The sequence below is a fragment of the Aptenodytes patagonicus genome, chromosome 7 (genome assembly GCF_965638725.1).
Source record: "Aptenodytes patagonicus chromosome 7, bAptPat1.pri.cur, whole genome shotgun sequence".
Taxonomy (NCBI): domain Eukaryota; kingdom Metazoa; phylum Chordata; class Aves; order Sphenisciformes; family Spheniscidae; genus Aptenodytes; species Aptenodytes patagonicus.
The window spans coordinates 31738441-31756797 of NC_134955.1; the positions used below are offsets into that span (position 1 = coordinate 31738441).

General features: G+C 34.3%; 1 protein-coding gene across 4 annotated transcripts in view; it reads right to left on the reverse strand.

The window, feature by feature from the left end:
• Positions 1 to 18357, reverse strand: part of UBR1 (ubiquitin protein ligase E3 component n-recognin 1) — a 77828-nt gene that overhangs the window by 16051 nt on the left and 43420 nt on the right. For 2 of the 4 annotated variants that reach the window (XM_076344696.1, XM_076344695.1), the window contains exons 25-35: positions 16367 to 16521; positions 15300 to 15399; positions 13474 to 13583; positions 12097 to 12186; positions 10286 to 10467; positions 8933 to 9138; positions 5524 to 5617; positions 2924 to 3076; positions 2399 to 2496; positions 1703 to 1796; positions 237 to 385 (exon numbers count right to left, since the gene is read on the reverse strand). In XM_076344696.1, the coding sequence (XP_076200811.1) occupies positions 237 to 385; positions 1703 to 1796; positions 2399 to 2496; positions 2924 to 3076; positions 5524 to 5617; positions 8933 to 9138; positions 10286 to 10467; positions 12097 to 12186; positions 13474 to 13583; positions 15300 to 15399; positions 16367 to 16521 (1431 nt within the window). Of the gene's footprint in view, positions 1 to 236; positions 386 to 1702; positions 1797 to 2398; positions 2497 to 2923; positions 3077 to 5523; positions 5618 to 8932; positions 9139 to 10285; positions 10474 to 12096; positions 12187 to 13473; positions 13584 to 15299; positions 15400 to 16366; positions 16522 to 18357 lie in introns of all 4 variants that reach the window. The other 2 variants (XM_076344694.1, XM_076344693.1) reach the window with 1 other exon arrangement.

The following is an 18357-nucleotide window of genomic DNA, read 5'->3' on the forward strand; positions in this document are numbered from 1 at the left end:
TTTATAATCTACCATCTAACAAAAACATCCTATTATTTATATTGGATTATAGATTATCATTCTATTATTATATATGTAATTACATATAATATACATTGTTATACTATTACATATTGCTCTTATTTATGTAGAACTATTATTATTATTATTTATACAATCAGATTGTATAAAATTATACAATCAAACAACTAAGATTTTCAAGTCATGAGAAGGAATAAACACAAATTATGCTTTACCTATGCACTGGATGGTAAAAGCACATGTGCTCCAGGTCATCATAGGAATCCGGTAATCAGCTTCATTTGGAGCAACTTTTAGCCCAACTCTATAAATGGTGGTGGCAAAGAGAATAAGCATCTCCTTGATACTGCTTGAGTATTTGGCTCTGCAAAAGCAAGCCAAGAAAACTTCAGTCTGAATTATTAATAGTGTTTATTACTTACCAGTCAATCAATCACTAACAAAGCCTAAGTTATTTATGAAAGGATTCTTGAATACAAAGGCCCTTTGTCCGTACAGAGGAGAAAAAAAAATTTATAGTTTCCAGTAGTAAACAAGTACCTTGACATAACAGGCTCTACAAATTGAGAGATTAGGAGCTGCCAGGCTGGAAGGAGTCTGTTTCTGTATACTGTATTATAATTTGCGTTCAAAAAATGCAAACATTTAAATCAAAGTAAAATACAATGAAAAAACAAATGCGAGTAAGCAAGTGTAATTGTAAGTGCTGGAGTAAAAATATATCCCATCTCATAAGGCACTAGAAACTGAAAGGAAGACATTTCAAATGTATTTTAAAACATTTTTCTTTGCATTTAAGCTCCTTTCAACTGACATTGGGTTAGTTTATGTAAATGCAGTTATATGCAGAAAAGTGTCTAGGCAAAAAACACATACAGTTTTAACGGCTTGTGTTTTTTCAAAGTCATACACAGAACTTCATAACAGAAATATATGACATTCATATTAATTCTCCAAATCTCTACAGCCAAAACAATTTTACCACGAAGTTGGGGTTTAGCCAGGTCCATACTTAAACACCACATTGTTTAAGTGCAAACTATAGAATCTTTCCCATGGAGATCAGTTATCAAGAAAGAATTTGATTCAACTTTCTGATGACATTTTTACAAATAGCAGATATGTATAAGTACTTTGCATAACTATGACATCAGTCATAAGTAGCAGAATACTTGTAGCGTGATCTAAAAAGAAGTGTCAGCTGAGTACACTTGAAAAGTATCTATCTATTCATTCTGTTTTAGTGGGAGAGCACTTTTGCCCACTGGAATAGAAACAGACAACACAGCCCTATTCCTTGGAGTAATCTGTATTACATTATTGCATCCAAAACCAAGTGAAATCTATTCCTGAAACAGACATAGCAGGAAAATTAAGGCAGACAGACATTAAATAACTTGCCTACAGGCACAGGAAGTGACCCAAATCACTGGAATTGTGGATTAGAAGATTCCAAACTCCTAGCTTTGTACCAAGAACTACCAGACTGGATTTGACCAAGAGGTCCATCTAGCTCTGTATAGATCTGATATTCAGTGAATGTTTAAGCAAAAGTATAAGTAAGCCCATATTCAGTCCAAACAAATCATACGCCTTTCCTTCAATACAAAATCCTGAAGTACACCTAGGTTATTTTAGGGAGAATTAACATAATGCAGAGAGCACTTCCAGTAACACTTACGAGGACTGAACTCCAAAACTAAGGATGGAATGGAATTCCAAAGCAGAGTTCTCCACTCCCTTGTTGGCGAAAGCTGGAAGATTTTGTTTCTCTCCTTCCAGAAAAAAGAATTAGATCCACATTAAAAAACAAAGAAGTTGTTACAGTTTTTATAGCAGTCTAACAGAAGTGAGACTTCTTTTTATTTTAAACTGGTTTGAAAATAATTCTAAACAGACCTCACCAGCCACACTGTCTTCTAACCCTTCTCCTTAAGCAACATTTTCTTCTATTCCCAGAAATATGAGGATTAAAAGTAGTGCTTTGCTGGTGAGGAAAAAGAACTTTCCTGCTTTATTAGAGTGCAAGAGAATATGTTGATTCTCTGTACCTTCTGTTTTCTAAACACTCATACATCACAGTCAATACAAAAGTTTAATTAACTCGAGTGTTAGTTGGTGGCTATCCTCTCCAAGTGTACATAGTTTTCTCTACAGGGAAGATGGAAAGAATTTAACAGAAACCAGAAAATTGGTGAGGGACTGAAATCAAGACATCAGCTCAGAAAGGATCATGACTTTATCCCCAGCTTTATTTGGTATTGTCTTGATTGATAGAAAAATGTATTCTTTATTTGAAGTTTTCTGTTGGTATTAGTTAAAACGTACTGGCATATTAGATATCCCACAGAATAGCTTCAAAATTAAGGTAACAAACCTTTAGCATTTTTCACACTGTAGCCCGATATCCTGACTATGATAATCTCCAGCCACCTAGCCAGGGACAGAATTTGAGCTACTGCCTCTGCATCCTCACTGAAAACAGAAATAGAAAGCAGGTTTTACTTTAACACTCAAAGAATCACCTTATCTTTAAAAAAAGAGGACACATTTAGATCAAAAGACATTAACTCAGTATTTGCACAGTTTTGCTGGCTTTGTAAATTTTGAGCAAACAGCATGAAATGAAGTGTTAGGCTAAATACTAGATGTAGGAACTTTCTCGTTTGATACCAGCTCCAGAAAATAGCCCATACAAAAAGTGCTTTTTTTAAAAAAAAAATTTGACTGCCAAAAGCAGTATATTTGACTGAATAGTCAATAAGGAGATATGCAGTCTTTTATACTGATTAGGAAGGTCAGCCCAAATTTTCCTTCCAGAAATTTGAAGAGCCAGCTAGCCCCAAAGTAATTTTTACCTTTTTTTTTTTTTAATTAAAGGCTATGCAATCTGGTAATTCACCTGTTTATTTTTTGAGCCTGCAATGGAACGATAGGAATCACAGTATTGCACAGAGATTTGCAAAGTGGACAAAGATACTCTCCATTCTCCAAGTCGAATATCTGTTCAACATGCAGACGTTGTCGAAAGTTCAGCTGCATGGCTTCAAAGTACCTACAACATTGAAAAGGAAATTACTAGAAAGTGGAATGGCTCAAATGTGACATGAAAACAAATGTTCAAGTAATTAAAAGTGTTATTATCCAGCAAATACCTATCCAAGCCAACAAACAAGTCTTTTCCTTTGATTTATAACTCTTTCACGTGCTTGGATGTGAAAATAAAACAAAATCTTTGAGCGCATAGATGAACTCATGCAAAAATGCATGGTATACCACTCATGCAAAAATGACGGCAACTCTTCCTTGCCTTTAAGATCCTTTTAAATTTCATTAACATTTTTACAGACAAGCAGTATTTAAATTTTCTACTCTTCTCTCACAACATCTTCAACACAATGAAACATTGTATCTAATATCGCTCATATGCAATTACAGTAAGTTTGAAATGCGGATTGTACATATTTTTATTTAATTTTAGGAAAAACTACCAGTAACATTTCATGAATGAATAATCAGCTATTCATGGCAATGACTGAGCCTCATGACTAGACAATGAAACTGTAGCCTTCTTAACAGGAAGAAAGGATAATCAATATCATAATATCGCATTTGAGCCATTTTAAACTCAAAAGGAAACTAAGAAATAACTATGATCTTTTTACAGGTTTCATTATAATTTTGCCCCCTCAGTGGATGCAGTAAGCCTTCAAATTTCATTAATGTCTCAGTAGTATTATTAGGAACAAGAAGATCCAACATTCAAATCTTCTTGCCTGGATACAAGCAACTAAATTCAGGACTAATGTTCAGACTGGGTATGTAGGATCTTAAAGGCAGATATGAAATTATCTAAGTTCTGCACTAAGGTAATAACTAGATTTTTTTTTTTCTTGCTTTAAATCATACATCTTAAGGGAAAAAATAAAATCCCATTTATGTAATAAGAGAAAGTGTGTGTGTGTAGGAGCATCTGCAGAAGTTCTAATGATTACAGAATATTTAGGAAATTATTCTGTTACAATCAACAAAACCATACATTTATTTTCCCACATTCAAACAACTATGTTTTTGCAAGCAACTCCTCTTCCTCGTACATGGCAACTACAAAGATATTCCATTCATTTGAACTCATACTGTTTTAGAGAGTATTTTGCAGTATTTTTAGGCTGCACAGATACTCTAGAAAGGTGTGGCAGGCATCGTTTGGAGGAATATTAGTAAGTTAGAATGTCTGTTATGTAATAAATAAAAGACTATACTCAAACCTTCTGTGCCATCCCGTATGAGAAGAGCCTGTTGTCCATTTTAATCCCATTTACCCATACAGCAAGTCATCTTTTCTTAAAAAGAGCAAGGGAACTGAGCTCCAATGTTGCACTACTTAGATCTACGCAGATGTAGATGGATCTGCCAAGAGCAGATGTATTATACTCAAGGAACGTACTTCCGTATCATTTTAAGTGTGTGCACCTATTTATTCTGCACTGATGTTTTATTGTAGAAAATATACACACACACATACATATAGAAAAGTAAATGATAAGCACCAGAAGTTTAGTCAGATTTTTAAGTAAAATGGCACAAGTACAAACAACAAACCTCCAGAGATTGTTTATATCATACAACAATATAAAGTAGCTTGCAATTGCATGACCCAACTCTCTTTATCTGTTTGTAATACTTCAGTGGGATTATTTCTGTTATTATTTCACACTATTTATCTTGTTCAGGCTTGCCAGACCTATGTGGAGTCAAATGCAGGCAGCATTAGCTTTGCTCTCTGTAATCCTACAAATGTAGCTGCAACTAGGATGACTATATTCTGCAAGTTAAGTAACCTGGTCTTTTAATATTTCAGGCTGCACCCTAATCCAACACACTTGGTCTAAATTGTGGGCTCCCCCAAAAAATAGAAATCTAGTAAAGTTTAAGCGCTGTATCAGTTCTTCCCTCTTACTTTTTATTAAGAGCTTGTTCACCGATAGGGGAGGGGTGGGGGATGGGGAAGAAATATTGATAGACTTAACCATTCATATTCTATTCTAGATGCCAGATTCTCATCTAAAGACTCACTGGAATAAGTCAGCTTCATCCTTTAAGTACTGACCTGGTGACAGACTTTCAGAGTCAAAGTACTGTTGCTATAGAATGCCCACCTGGAAGATTCCTACTGGTTCTCATTGGATTGCTAAAAATAAACGTACTAGATATGGTTTCTTATTCTTGACCAATTTTACCCCATTGCTTTTATTTGCATAAATTAGTAACTACTTAGAAATTCTTCTTTGGGTCACAGAAGGCACTAAACTTTTGATGATAATTTTCTTCATCAGGTCAAAACTTCTCTTGTGCCATATTTCATTTTTAGATGAATACAAATACTTTTGACTCCTTAATTGAATATCCATTTACTGTACTGTGTTCTCAGTGTGCACTTAGATGTTTTGGAAAACAGATTAATAAAAAAAACATTAAAAGACTGCAAAGACACATCCTTACTTCTGCCAGCAGGCTGCATGCATCACATGACCACAGCTTCCTGTGTGGGTCCCACAAGGTAAGTCAGGGTGCATGAAGAGAGGATCTAGCGTATCTAGAAAGACACAGCAGAAAGAAATTAGTGAAAGAACAATATCGTAACTTCCCATCAGTATGAACAAAAATGAACAGCAGTATACACAGAACACAAGCCTTCCGATTTTATTTTCCCACAGTCACATTAAAATCCCATTTGGCTAGCTTTTCCACACCAATACTCCAGCAAAGTAATAGCAAGACAGAGCCCACTTAAACTACTGAAGGCTTTCCACTAATTATGAAGAAAAAGATGACAAAATCCAAAAGCAATAGTAAATTGGTTAAAAAAGAAAAAAGGGTTCTTCAGTATAGAATAGCTTCTTCAGTGGCATAGCTCTGTGGTTGGTTCGCTATCACTGAAGTTTTTAATGTAGTTGTTACTGTATTTTTAAATGAAAGAAAAAACTAAGGACAAGAAAGATTAGGCATTTCTCCAACTAATCCTGTATATTTTCAAACCACTGACACAAACAGCACTGCTGAATAACAAAGTCAAGTCTATCTTTTACTAATCTTATATAATTCTTAACAGCAAAAACATTATGAGAATGTAATAGTGTCTTTGTGCTGCATATGCACTCAAAGCAAGATTCCATTTTCCCCTTGAAGATATCTAAATAATACTGAACAACAGCAGTCCTCCAAACCTCATCTGGTGGACTGTTTATGATTTTTAACAGATACACCTGAATTTAACAAAATGAGAAAGAAAAAAAAAAGAAAACCACAAAAAACCTAGCACCCAAATTGTACTGAAAATGTAATTCTGACAGCAGCTGAAGCTGCTCTAAATCAATTGGAGACTGAAGTAAGAAAGTGAACCTTAGCGTAACACTAACTTGCCACTATCTGCACTTCTGCTGTGGTAACAAGCATTTTTCCACTTATTTAGATCTTCAAAGAAAAAAGCTCTTACAGGCCTACTTCTAACTGATGAGCTGCAGAGGACCATGCAGTAAAGAGTATGTGCTATAAATAATATCCAGAAGTGGCTTTAAGAAAAGGAACTTCATTCCCTTCTTTCAGTTATTTCAATAGCCAAACATGTCACTGCAGAAAGCTTACAAGTGTATCTCACTACAAGAGCACAGGATTTAAATTGTACTTCAGAGTACCACAGAAGACAGCAGAAAATGGATGCAATTAGTACATGGCCTAGATAAAAATTCTATACAGCTGGCTCAAAATTGCCATTATCAGTAGTTCGCTGTTAAAAAGAAAAATGGATCAAACGGGATTCTGTAGGAGTCTGTCCTGGGTCTAGGCCTATTCAGTATTTGCTAATGACCCAGAGGAGGAAACACAAAACATCTTATTAAGTGAAACAACTTGGTAAAGGTTTGCAGGCATGACAGAGAATAGGGTAATACCCTGGAGAAATAAGAAACAATGCTGAACTTCCCTTTGCTTTAGAATTCTATTTGATAACATTCGAGAGTGTACTTCTAAACTAAAGCAGGAATAACGAACTGCACAAACACAGAACTTAGAGCTATTTCCTAGACAGTACTGTCATTAAAATAATAGGACACAGGGTTCATTTTGCTTTATGAGCTGACCACGAATCAACAATATCCTGTTACAAAATAGAAAAAAAAAGTATTTGAAAATAAGTAGGAATTTAAACTACAAGTTGTAACATCCTTGCCATGCAAAGGCAACAAACTAGAAAAACATCTTGAGAGCACTTACAGACCTCCAATTTTATTATCTTTCAACACTGCATCCTTATTCCTTATACATTAGTTAGCTTGAATAAGCAGGATTTGAAAGAATGATTGACTCAGCTTTATAATAAGATATGGGCAGATACATAGAGAATGTATATCAATTAATAAATATTTAATTGATAACAGCTATTTAAATTTTTATCTGTGTTAAAATAAATATAATTCAATTTACAGGGAAAAAAATATCACTTTTAACTTTTAATTATTATTTAATATTATAGCGTGCTTGAATCAAACTAGTAGTTTTATGATGAGATGTATATCCACCTTGGGGTGATTTCACCTAAACAACATTTGCCTGAGCTGTTTATCAAGTAGGACAGAGCCAAAAATTCTAATAAACATGAGAATAAATTAGCTTCCCTTCTCCTTACCCACAAAACCAGCTATCCTGGTCAAAGAATTAGGGTGGCTTACTAAGTTCCTTTCTTGACAAATCCATTTTTGACATTTCTTACTGCTTTATTGTCCATCTTTATTTTTTATATTGCCTTATAAACTAATAATAATTACTATCATCCAACATACCTCTGGGCATCCAGGCTGGCTGGAATACTCAAATTTTTAGTACTTTCTCATTTCGCTTCTGTTTTCTGGTGGTTTTTTTTTCGACAAATACTTGTTTGCCCTTCTTAGCCTTCTGAGATCTCAACTATCTTCTATGCATTTTAAAAAATAATTAAATATTGTACTGAAGACAATGGTTCTGACAGTACTTTCAATATTATTTTAATAATTGCCAAGGTGAACACACTGAAGTTATCTAGATATTGCTTCAGCTTTTCTTATCCTATTCTGGGTTGTATTTCTCTCTTGTTAAAATTAACAGCCATCAAGCATCTGATCTTGAATTATTATTAATTTTCTTTTTCAAAAAGAAAGCAAAAAAGTCAGTGAGTACTTAAGTTTTCCCTTTTCCTTCTATTTATTGTCTGTCTTTCCCTTAAGTAACTGACCAAAATCTTCTCATGTTTAAATCAACTGTTACTTACAAAAAAATTCTGGATCATCTTTGTGTTTCCTGCTACCAATATGCTATTATGCAACTAACTCTTGTGTTTGCATTATTCTATTGTATTCATTTTCTTTCATTCATCAGATGATATCATATGATCCTTGCCTACACTTTTGTGGTTTTTTTTTTTTTTTTAATGTTGCTGTTTTTATTACTTTCTGGACATGAAAACAAAAAACAAAAAACCCAAACCCTCCTGAGGCTGCCATATTGGCCTCTGATAATGTTCATGTAATTCCTCCACATTGGGAAAGTTTGCTGCTGTACTTGAATAAACAGGAACTGTTAACATTCTTGGATTTTTTCCAGACTGATCACTCCTACCAAATTTCTAAGTTTTATAAAATCTTCTTGTGAGATTAAAGCATTTTCTGATTTCCCAGGGACAAATCAAAGTCTTCATACACTTCTCATTTTTAGGTTTTAAAGCATGGATTTTAGAACAATTTAAAAATTTTCACTTCCTTTTTATTAAGTAGGGTAAGCTATTTAGCCATCTGACTGAATACAGAGTTTAATTAGGTTCAAAGGGTATGAGCTCTAGGTACAGAACTGCTTGTAGTCTAAAAGAAGAAAAATCACATACCCCCTGAGAGTTCAAGAATTCTGCTCCTATTCTGAGTTAAGGCAGTTGATTTCTGGACACAGGCAGATAATACCATGGCAGCACTTTCCAACTTCACTTCCTGCTCCTCCTGACAAAGAATACAGGTCAGAACTTCTTTCTCAGCAACAGATGGACCTCGTTTGGGACCCAAAGCAATTTTGGAGTAATCAATTGCCGAAGACATGCTGTAAGACCGTAAGTGACACAAATATAAAATAATCAGATGGCTTTTTCTAAACAAACTTATTCTTCCAGGCATCAAAAATGTCATACACTGCTAACATTTCTGGTTTTATACCAAAGCGCTTTACAAAACCAAATGATGACCAAACAATGAAGAAACACCTCAATCCTCACTAAAATGCAGTATTCTTTAAAAATAGAAAGTGGAAGCTAGATAACACAGAGTAACACAATGAAATGGCTTCAGACAGTAGGAAATTCAGGAAGCTGTATTCAATGTAGATTGGATTAAATATATTTTAAACTTATAGACACGTTACAATTGTTTCCCATTCTTGAAGAAAACATCCTGAAAGTGAATGCCACTACCTTAACTCAATGCTTTGTGACACAATAAGCTTCCACATATTTTTCTAAATATTCCTTATTCCAGAGTTCAGCAATGATTTATAGAACATGATTTATTAAAGATCAAAGCACACAGAAGCGATCTGTACTTTTTTCCAGCATATATCTCTATTTTCCTGATTAGTTTTGTGCAGCCCCAATTAGACCAAAATTGTGAGTTGTATTAGGTATACTATATTGTGAAGCATCTCTAGAACAGGAGCAATCCATACCAACAAAGTTATAACCAATATAAACCAAACATCTTCAGTAGGAAATTAGATTTTAAAAACTAATGAACAGAAATATCAGCGACTTGAGCCACAAGAAGCATATTTTTTTTCTTCATTGCAACTTAACTTTAAGGCACATTGGCTTTCAGATTCTTTCCAAATCAAATACTTAAATTTTCATATAAGGTAAACAGTCACCTCCAAAATTACAGTGTTGTCAACTCAGCAGCTTTCTAATGACATTTTTTCCAAATGTTAAGCAATATAAGTATCCACCATTTGAAGAAATAATTAATTTTCTTATTGCTTATCTTATGCTGCTCTACAAAGCGAGTCCACTGTTCTTACATTAGCATACACGTGCTAGTTTACATATAATTCTGTAACAGAAGATGACTTAAAAGTACACAGAGACACAAGTTTGCTGACTGGGATGACACAATCTGTCCCTTGAACGTACTTTCAAAATTTTTATGTAGCAGGTAATGAACTCTTCCCACCAGAACTCTGGATGTCTGTTATTTCTTACCTTTCTTCCTCCATAATAGCATCTTCTTTCCCCGGTGCCTCCAGTGTGTTTTCGTACAGGAGCTTATGGGTTTCAATGAAATTCCTCTGCAGTGCAGACATCTGGGCCATTATCTTCTGACGGTGCAACCTAGCTGCTTCTGCCTTTCTCTTCCGCTCAGCTTTCTCTTTATCCTGAGTGCTCTGTGTCTTACAATAAAAGAGAATAACAAAATCACAGACAACAGAGAACATAAAAAAATGAGAAGAATCTTTCCCCAACTATATGCATTCTAACCACTGACATCAAATTCCTTAACTGACAACACTTTAATGATAAAAAAAGTTAACTGCTATCTGAAAAATGTAAAACTAAAACCTTAAATGTTGACTAGGTTCATTAACCTAGTCAGAAGAAAGACATTTTGAGGGGGTCACTAGGTCACTAGTACAATCCCTTGCCCAGAGACAGGATCAATAACACCTGATCCATCTTAATTAGGTGCTTGTCTGTTCTTAAGAAACTTTAGTGAGGCAAACATCACAAGCCTCCTCCAGTGTTTTGTTGTTCTCCCCATAAGCGAAACCCCTACTGATTATTCAGTATCCCTTACAGGAATTTAAGAAAATTTTATCTTGAACTATCTATGGACAACACAGCAAACAGATTGTTCCTACATTTCTGTGGCAGCATTTTATGTATCTGATGACTGTGTTTTCCCCTATTCTTCTTTATTGTAGGCTGGAAAACTGTTCTTCTTCCAGTATTTCCTCATCTATCATGTTTTCAAAAACTATAAACAAAGTATTTATATGCTTTGGAAATGCAGAATTCAAAAAACACAGGTAGACTTAATTAAAACATATAGAACCTAATTGCTCTTATTCAATTACTTAAGGCACAAATTCAACATTATACACATTGCTTCCATTCACGATACCATTACTTTTTGAGGAAATGAAACAACAACAAATTGCTCCACAAGTAGTGGAACTATGAGAGTCTCATTTGTTACTGACTTTTGTATTTTGTTCCCTTACCTTACCAGGTATCACATGACACCTTTCTCAAAAAAGAAACACAGCATATGCTGTGATAAGTTTAGAGCTATGCATGCAATGACTAGCCAAGAGATTGTTTTGCAGCAAGCTGTTGCCAAACAGAATGTGTAAGAGCAAACTGGTCTGTCTTTGCACACTGTCTAAGGGTAATCGGATTCTTCTTTTCTATTCAACTGCCAATTAAAAAAAGAAAAAAAAACAAAGCAGCCACTCATGGGACTGCATTAATCTTTGAAATCTCCATTTCACTGTGTCATTTGACCACTGGATTCAAAAGTTATTTTGAGGGAAGGGGGTAGAGACTGATACACAGACAGAATAATCAGCTAAGCCTGATGCCTTCATATAATCAAGACAAAGCAGATTAATCTCTTGGTAGGTCACATAAATTACAAGACATTTTAAGTGGATTTGTATTTCTAATTATTGCACAATGACAACATAATAGAAAAGGTGGTCAAATCATAAAGATAAGAAATGGAGAAATGAACACAAATTACTTCTTCACGCCCCTCAGTTGTTTCACTTAACTTGGAAGTACAACCAAAACCACATTAGCTGCTGATAATTCCATGCAACATGCTTAGCATAAATTTCATTTATTAAAAATATTAATCTTGGAACCTAAACCCTATTTGTAGGCAATATATCAGAAATTAATATTTTTAAAAAAATATAATTTTAGGTAACAATAAATTCAGGCACCTTCTTGAAAACAGCCATTCAAAACATTAAATACAAGGCTTCCATTGAACTTTTTTTTATTATTACCTCATCACCTTTTGTAGCTTCTGAGCCTGATGTAGCTGCTACTGTTGTCAAACTAGATTTTTCTCTCATTCTTTTCACTGTGTCAAACATCTAGGAATAGAGACTTAGATGTTAAAAATAAAATGCAACTTGGCTTTTTTTTTTTTACAATATAGACAGGATTAAAGCTTTTGATATTTAGTTTCACGTTATTTTCAGATTTTCAAATGGATGAAACCAACTGCCATACTCCTAAATAACAAAAACATCTAATTGAGACCATACGTGCCCTCCTGTAACACTGCTGTGTCTGTATCCTAAACCTGATGAGCACTGCTCAGTACGAAGGAAAGTAAAATTCTTCCAAATTTTCCAGTCTTCTAGCACGAATACTGCTAAGCAGCTAAAGCATCTGTACATCAGAAGAAAGGACAGAAACTGCTAGCTTGTTTCAAGTAGGTGAGAAGTGGATCATCCCATGGAAATAGTCACTAAAATAATGCAAAAACCTATACATCTGGAACAGAATGCTTTCCAGCATATGCCCAATTAGTTAAAACTGAGCCTTCAATTTTAATTTACTACTTTCTCCAGCTTACTTTAATAAGAATCTTGAAGTTTTGATAATATTAAATATTCTACATTTACTATACATATCATTAAAAAGTTAAATACACTTTTTAAAAGTACATTTTTACTTTTGCCCTTAGAATTTTAGAAGAATAACTTCTCAAAAAAATCTTTCAAACCTGCCTCCCTAATGTACCACGATAGTCCAATTTTAGTAGCTGAGGATAGTTTTGGAACCCTACTGTAGATTCTTACCCTCTTTTCCAAGAGCACTGTCTGCTCTGTTTGCCCCCTAAAACAAGAAGCCCAAAATGGAACAGGACAGTAATACTCCTGCTAAGCAGAAGCAGCAGCTTCCTAAGTTAGAGAAGGTGTCACAGCTCTAGAAGTTTTTCCCATCTCTTACTGGGTAATGGCAGGGAGTTGGATGGAAAAAAATCCACAGGTCAAATGTATAATGTGGCTGTTAGTCAGAGCTGTATGACTCAAGTCTTAATACAAACAGCCTCTAAAATGCTTTCCCAATTAATAAACTTTTACTTATCGCTTGCTGTTATTTTGCAATAGAAATATGAGGAATAAAGTTTACGTACAAAAAAGTCATTACTGGAATAAGTTATCTAAGCAAAACTTGACCCAATATTTGAAAGTAGCAATAGCAAGTACAATGACTTGTAAGTGTTAAAGCAGTATTCAAGAAACCATCTCGTCTGGGGGGAAAGAAATATTCCAACAGATTAAGTTTCTCAAGAAATCATTGCAACTGTAAACACTGGGTTATATGTAGGAATCATAACATCTTTCATAAAAGCTTTCTAAATTGTGTACCTGCAGTATCCAATTGACTGTGTCCTTCTGTGCCTCTAACTGAGGAACTCTCTTTAATTTTTCCAGAAGCATTAACACGTTCACAGCATTCAAGGCCGAGCTTCCCATTCCTTTACAAAGGACAGAAAAATAGAAAAGCATGGGTCTTCAGGGAAAGACAACCTCAACATTTTAATGTATTTACCACCATGGGCATGCCTTAAAATATTGCTAATTATCTAACACACATACATGAACACAACCTGTGCAGCTACATTTCTGTTTTAATTTCATCTGTTTATTCCAGTTAAATGTAGTATAATCTTTCCCCCTTGTAGATCAATAATTTTTGCTACTTCCAAGAGCAGAACTACAGACAAAAACAGAATGGCCTTTTGCTTCAAGGAGAAGCAGTAAAGCTCTTATAGCTTACATAACTTTGCTAACAGCTCAGTGTGCACAAGTTTATTGCTATCACAAAAACTATTATAATTACAGTAATTCTTTGCTTCCTCACACCTTGGTAACAGTTCATAACGTTCTAGGCCATTCTAACACAAACATGCTTTAAAATTGAGACCATTCTCTTCAATTATATTTCTTTTGCAGCACTTTCCATTTGAAATTAATATGCACATTTTTAGAAGTGAGACAAATACATTACCAAAAAAAAATTTTTTTTTTAAATCACTTCAATAAGAGTTTTCTTACAAAAATACTGATTATTTTTGCATCCCTTATGTATAAATGGGGCTTTGGTTTTTCTGGTTATGCAAAACTAAAACTGCAAAGAATTCTCTAACGTCTCAATTGTAATTACTTTTAGTATATTCCTATAGTTGACATGAAGCTTCTTAAACAGAAATAAGTTCAGTGTGATAATAATACTTCTTGCTCAAAAATAAGAAAAAATTAAAAATAAAAAAGTTAAATGGGAGTGTTTTTCAAACTCAGTGACACCTCTTTACAAAACATTTTTGAAAAACTAAATAAAGGCAGTTCAGCAGCTTTATGTATTTATTTATGTAGGAGGTATTTAAAAGACATGTAGATGTGGTGCTTAGGGACATGGTTTAGTGGTGGACATGGCAGTGCTAGGGTAACGGTTGGACTCAATGATCTTAAGGGTCTTTTCCAACCTAAACAATTCTATGATTCTAAGATTTTACTTCACGATTCTTATCTCTGTTTCACCTCTCAAGTGACAATTATGTTTAGCTTGATAATGGAATTTGTTTTTATTTATTCTTACACAGTGAAACAGAAACTCTAGATAAGATGGAAGATGATTTAGAAAATGTAGATTCCAACTCCCACTCACTAGTCTTGAAAGATGAGGAAGTGCTCTGTAGAGATTTGGAAGAGTAAAAAAAAGCACACTTCATAGCCACTAAGTTTTGCTTCTATTATCACTACCATAGTAAAAGACTAACTTGCAGGTAAATCAATAATTGTACAGCTCAGGAGTACAAAAGATGGAGACAGTTCACTTAAATCCACTGTCATTTTTCAAGGAGTTCTTAGCTTCCATTTCAATAAAGTTCTTCTAAAGGAAGAACCATTTTCAGTTATCTAACACTAGTATTACTTTTCCATTTCTTTCCCAGGAAGAGAAGCACATCTCCTCTTCAACATACCTGGCAATTGGGAACAAAAGAAGCTAGTCCAAACCTGGTTTCTTCATTATTTAAAAAAAAAAAAAAATTTTTAGCAGGTTTTAATTCTATAGCAAAAAGCAAATCCTTTCTGACTAAAATCACTGAATGCTTTCTTTTAGTTTATTTTTGTCCTTAGAAAATCAAGTTTAGGCTAATTTACTCTGCCCTTTTAAAGAAAATGAAACATACGTGTTGCTTTGTGATAAAAATCAAAGGTTACTTCTTCTTCTGGACACTTCTGTAACTGCTGTTTCTCTTCTAGTAACCCTAAAGAAAGGAGATGAAGCACCTAAAAAAAGAGAAAAATAGTAAATCGCATCCACTGTTAGAGGTCTGGAAAACTGGCATATAAAATAAGGATGTTTAATATAGCTCTCTACTATATGCTGATTATATCCATGATAAAACACAGAAATGAGAAAAAGTGCAGAGATCGTACATGGAAAGTGAAATAACAATGCACAATATAATTTTCCTGCATATTACTTGCACTAAAATTAATAAACTTGCACACACTTTACATTAGTAACACATGAATCTTGTCATTTTGCTGATACAAATCTATGAATATTTGGTTAATTCCATAATCCAAAGATTAGCAGGTAATGCAAGGCAATTAAATAATCTATGCACTCTAATTAACAAAACTGATTAACTCAACCAGTCTGTAAATTCAGGTCCTAATCCTATAAACATTTAAAAAACCAAAACCAAACAAAAAACCCCCAAACTTCAACAATATCAGCAATTCCTTTTTTTTAAAGCATAAAGTCACTGTGGTAAAATGAAATGTCTAAATACTTACAAAATTGTATTATTTCATGACTGAGGCCCCAAAGACATTTACATACTTGGAGACTTTGCAGCTTACAAGATGAAACAACTCCAATTTCTTTAAGATGATCAAAGGGTTACTTATTTGCACATGAAGTTTCAAGAAAAAGATGAGGTAAGGAGAATTACATATTGAAATGGCTTCAGTGATGAAGCGGGGGGGGGGGGGGGGCAAAATAGAAAACTGAAGAATATTCCCAATTTAATACTACCATGTTTCACATTTCTATTTTACAGTGGACCTAAATAATCAGAATTATTATCTTTGTCCATAAGATTTATAAAAACAGGTTTGGGGACAAAAAGTAAATTCTTATCATTCAAAGTTAAAGTTTATCTTTACACATTTTTGATCTTATCATAAGCATTTAACATGGTCAACACAGGAATGACCATAGGAAGACGACCAAAGCTAACCATACCATTTGGATCATAGCTTCAGTCCACAAGTGGGTTTCCAGTTCTACTGCTCTCTGAAGAACGGTCCGCAGTATGTGCATCATAACGTCACAGTTCAGAATCCTCACTACATTGCTGAATGCAGGACTGAAGTCTGGAGGAGGTGGTGGTGGCAATGCTAGAAAACGGATATGTGCAAATATATTAACAAACTGGCATCTCAAAGATTGCAGGCAAAAAGTAGAGAGCACAAACATACTAATTCCAGTGAAAGAACAACTGGACCTTTAAATTAATAAAACCACGCTCAAACACAATTGTTCGCCTAAGTCAGCTTTTATTTTTATCAGAACTAAGTACTTTTAGTAAGTTCTTATATAAAACACATGCAAACTAAGCTAAACAATCAATCACAAGTACTTAGTTGTATCTGTAAATGCAAATCTTTAATACTTTGCACTGCCTTATCATTTATGTATCACTAATAAACATACAGTGTTTGTGTTTTGCATCAGAGATAAAGTTTTTAAGTAGTTAAACAAGAGTGAGCAGTGGTCTTCCAGAGTGTGGTTTCTCACATTACAGTGTCCCATGCCTAATGTGGCTGGAGCTCTAAATTCTTCCTGCTACAGGGGCATTCCGATCATTTCTAGCCACGTACATTTTCTGAGCTAATATTGAAACTGTGTGATGTGGTGCCTCACCCAGAAGCCACCTGGAATCTTGGCATATACTAACAGCAGCTCAATTAATGCCGCGGCCTTTCCCTACCTGGAAGCATTGACTTAAGTCTTCTTTTGGTACCTGGATGCCTATTTTCAGAAAACTTCTATGAATGCAGTGTCTCTGAAACCATCAATCTTTTGACAATTTAGACTGAATGAATTATAAAACGTTACTGACAAAGGCAACACAGCCACATAAAAGCATATGCATGAAGTGTTTGCAACAAAATGGGTAGCCTCAGGGGAATACACATCAATGTAAACAGTTCTCTTTGTACTTTGGAACTGTATTGTCTGATTACATGAATGTGAATTTCTGACAGTTACATCTAAATATTTGCATTTTTAAAAAAGTTCTACAAAATAAACATCCCTGCTAACATTTTAAGCTGCTAAAGTGAACAGAAGGTGAAAAATATTAAGAAGGTACTATTGAAAATCTGTCAACTGTAGAAAATAAACAGTGGAGGAAGAAACCAAAAGTAATCCAAAGATTTTTTTTCCCCTCATTATTTTCCAGCTGTCAGTCTTCTGAGTTACTTACAACTGAAGGAAATTAAATTTTTTCAAAGAGAATGTGATTTCCAATTTGACAGTGCCTCTCCTAAATGACAATGCCAGTTTATTCTTTTTTAGTTCCGCAGTTTTTCAACTGAAAGGAACCCAAAGCAAATGAAATTTACTCAGAATGAATTTTAACCATCTTAGGTATGAAATGTTGTAGTGCCCCTGATTGTACACAAAAATCAAAACACACTTTAGAGTAGGAAGTAAAGATTAAGGTATTCAACTGGAAGGCCAATCTGGGAAGAGAAAAATAACTGTATCAGTTGCAACTCACAAAAGCAGGTGATAGTTGATTTTATTAAATTGTTCATTGTACTTATTCATTCGGCTTACAAAGTCTTCCTCAAATCAACTCAATTAATGCTCGTGACTTGAATGGGTAAAAGTAAACTCAAGATGGAAATAACATTTGTGTTACAACAGAAACATGGGGTTTTATTGTTATATGTATTTGCAGCTATGAAAAAAGAAAATTTTTATTTATAAAACTTAAGTCTCAAGCTACTTACAGAATGGATATGAGCACTAGTTCCTGTGGCAACCTTCTCTACATGGCATTATTACGTCTCAACACTGTGCTAGAGAAACTACTCACAAAAAATAAGCTTTTGCCTCCTAGTTACTCCACCATAAAAACTCTTTAAGTTGTTCATTTTGTCCATGGGTACTATGCCATGTTTGTTTGTCTACATGGACATTAAACTAAAAATTCCAAAACTCCT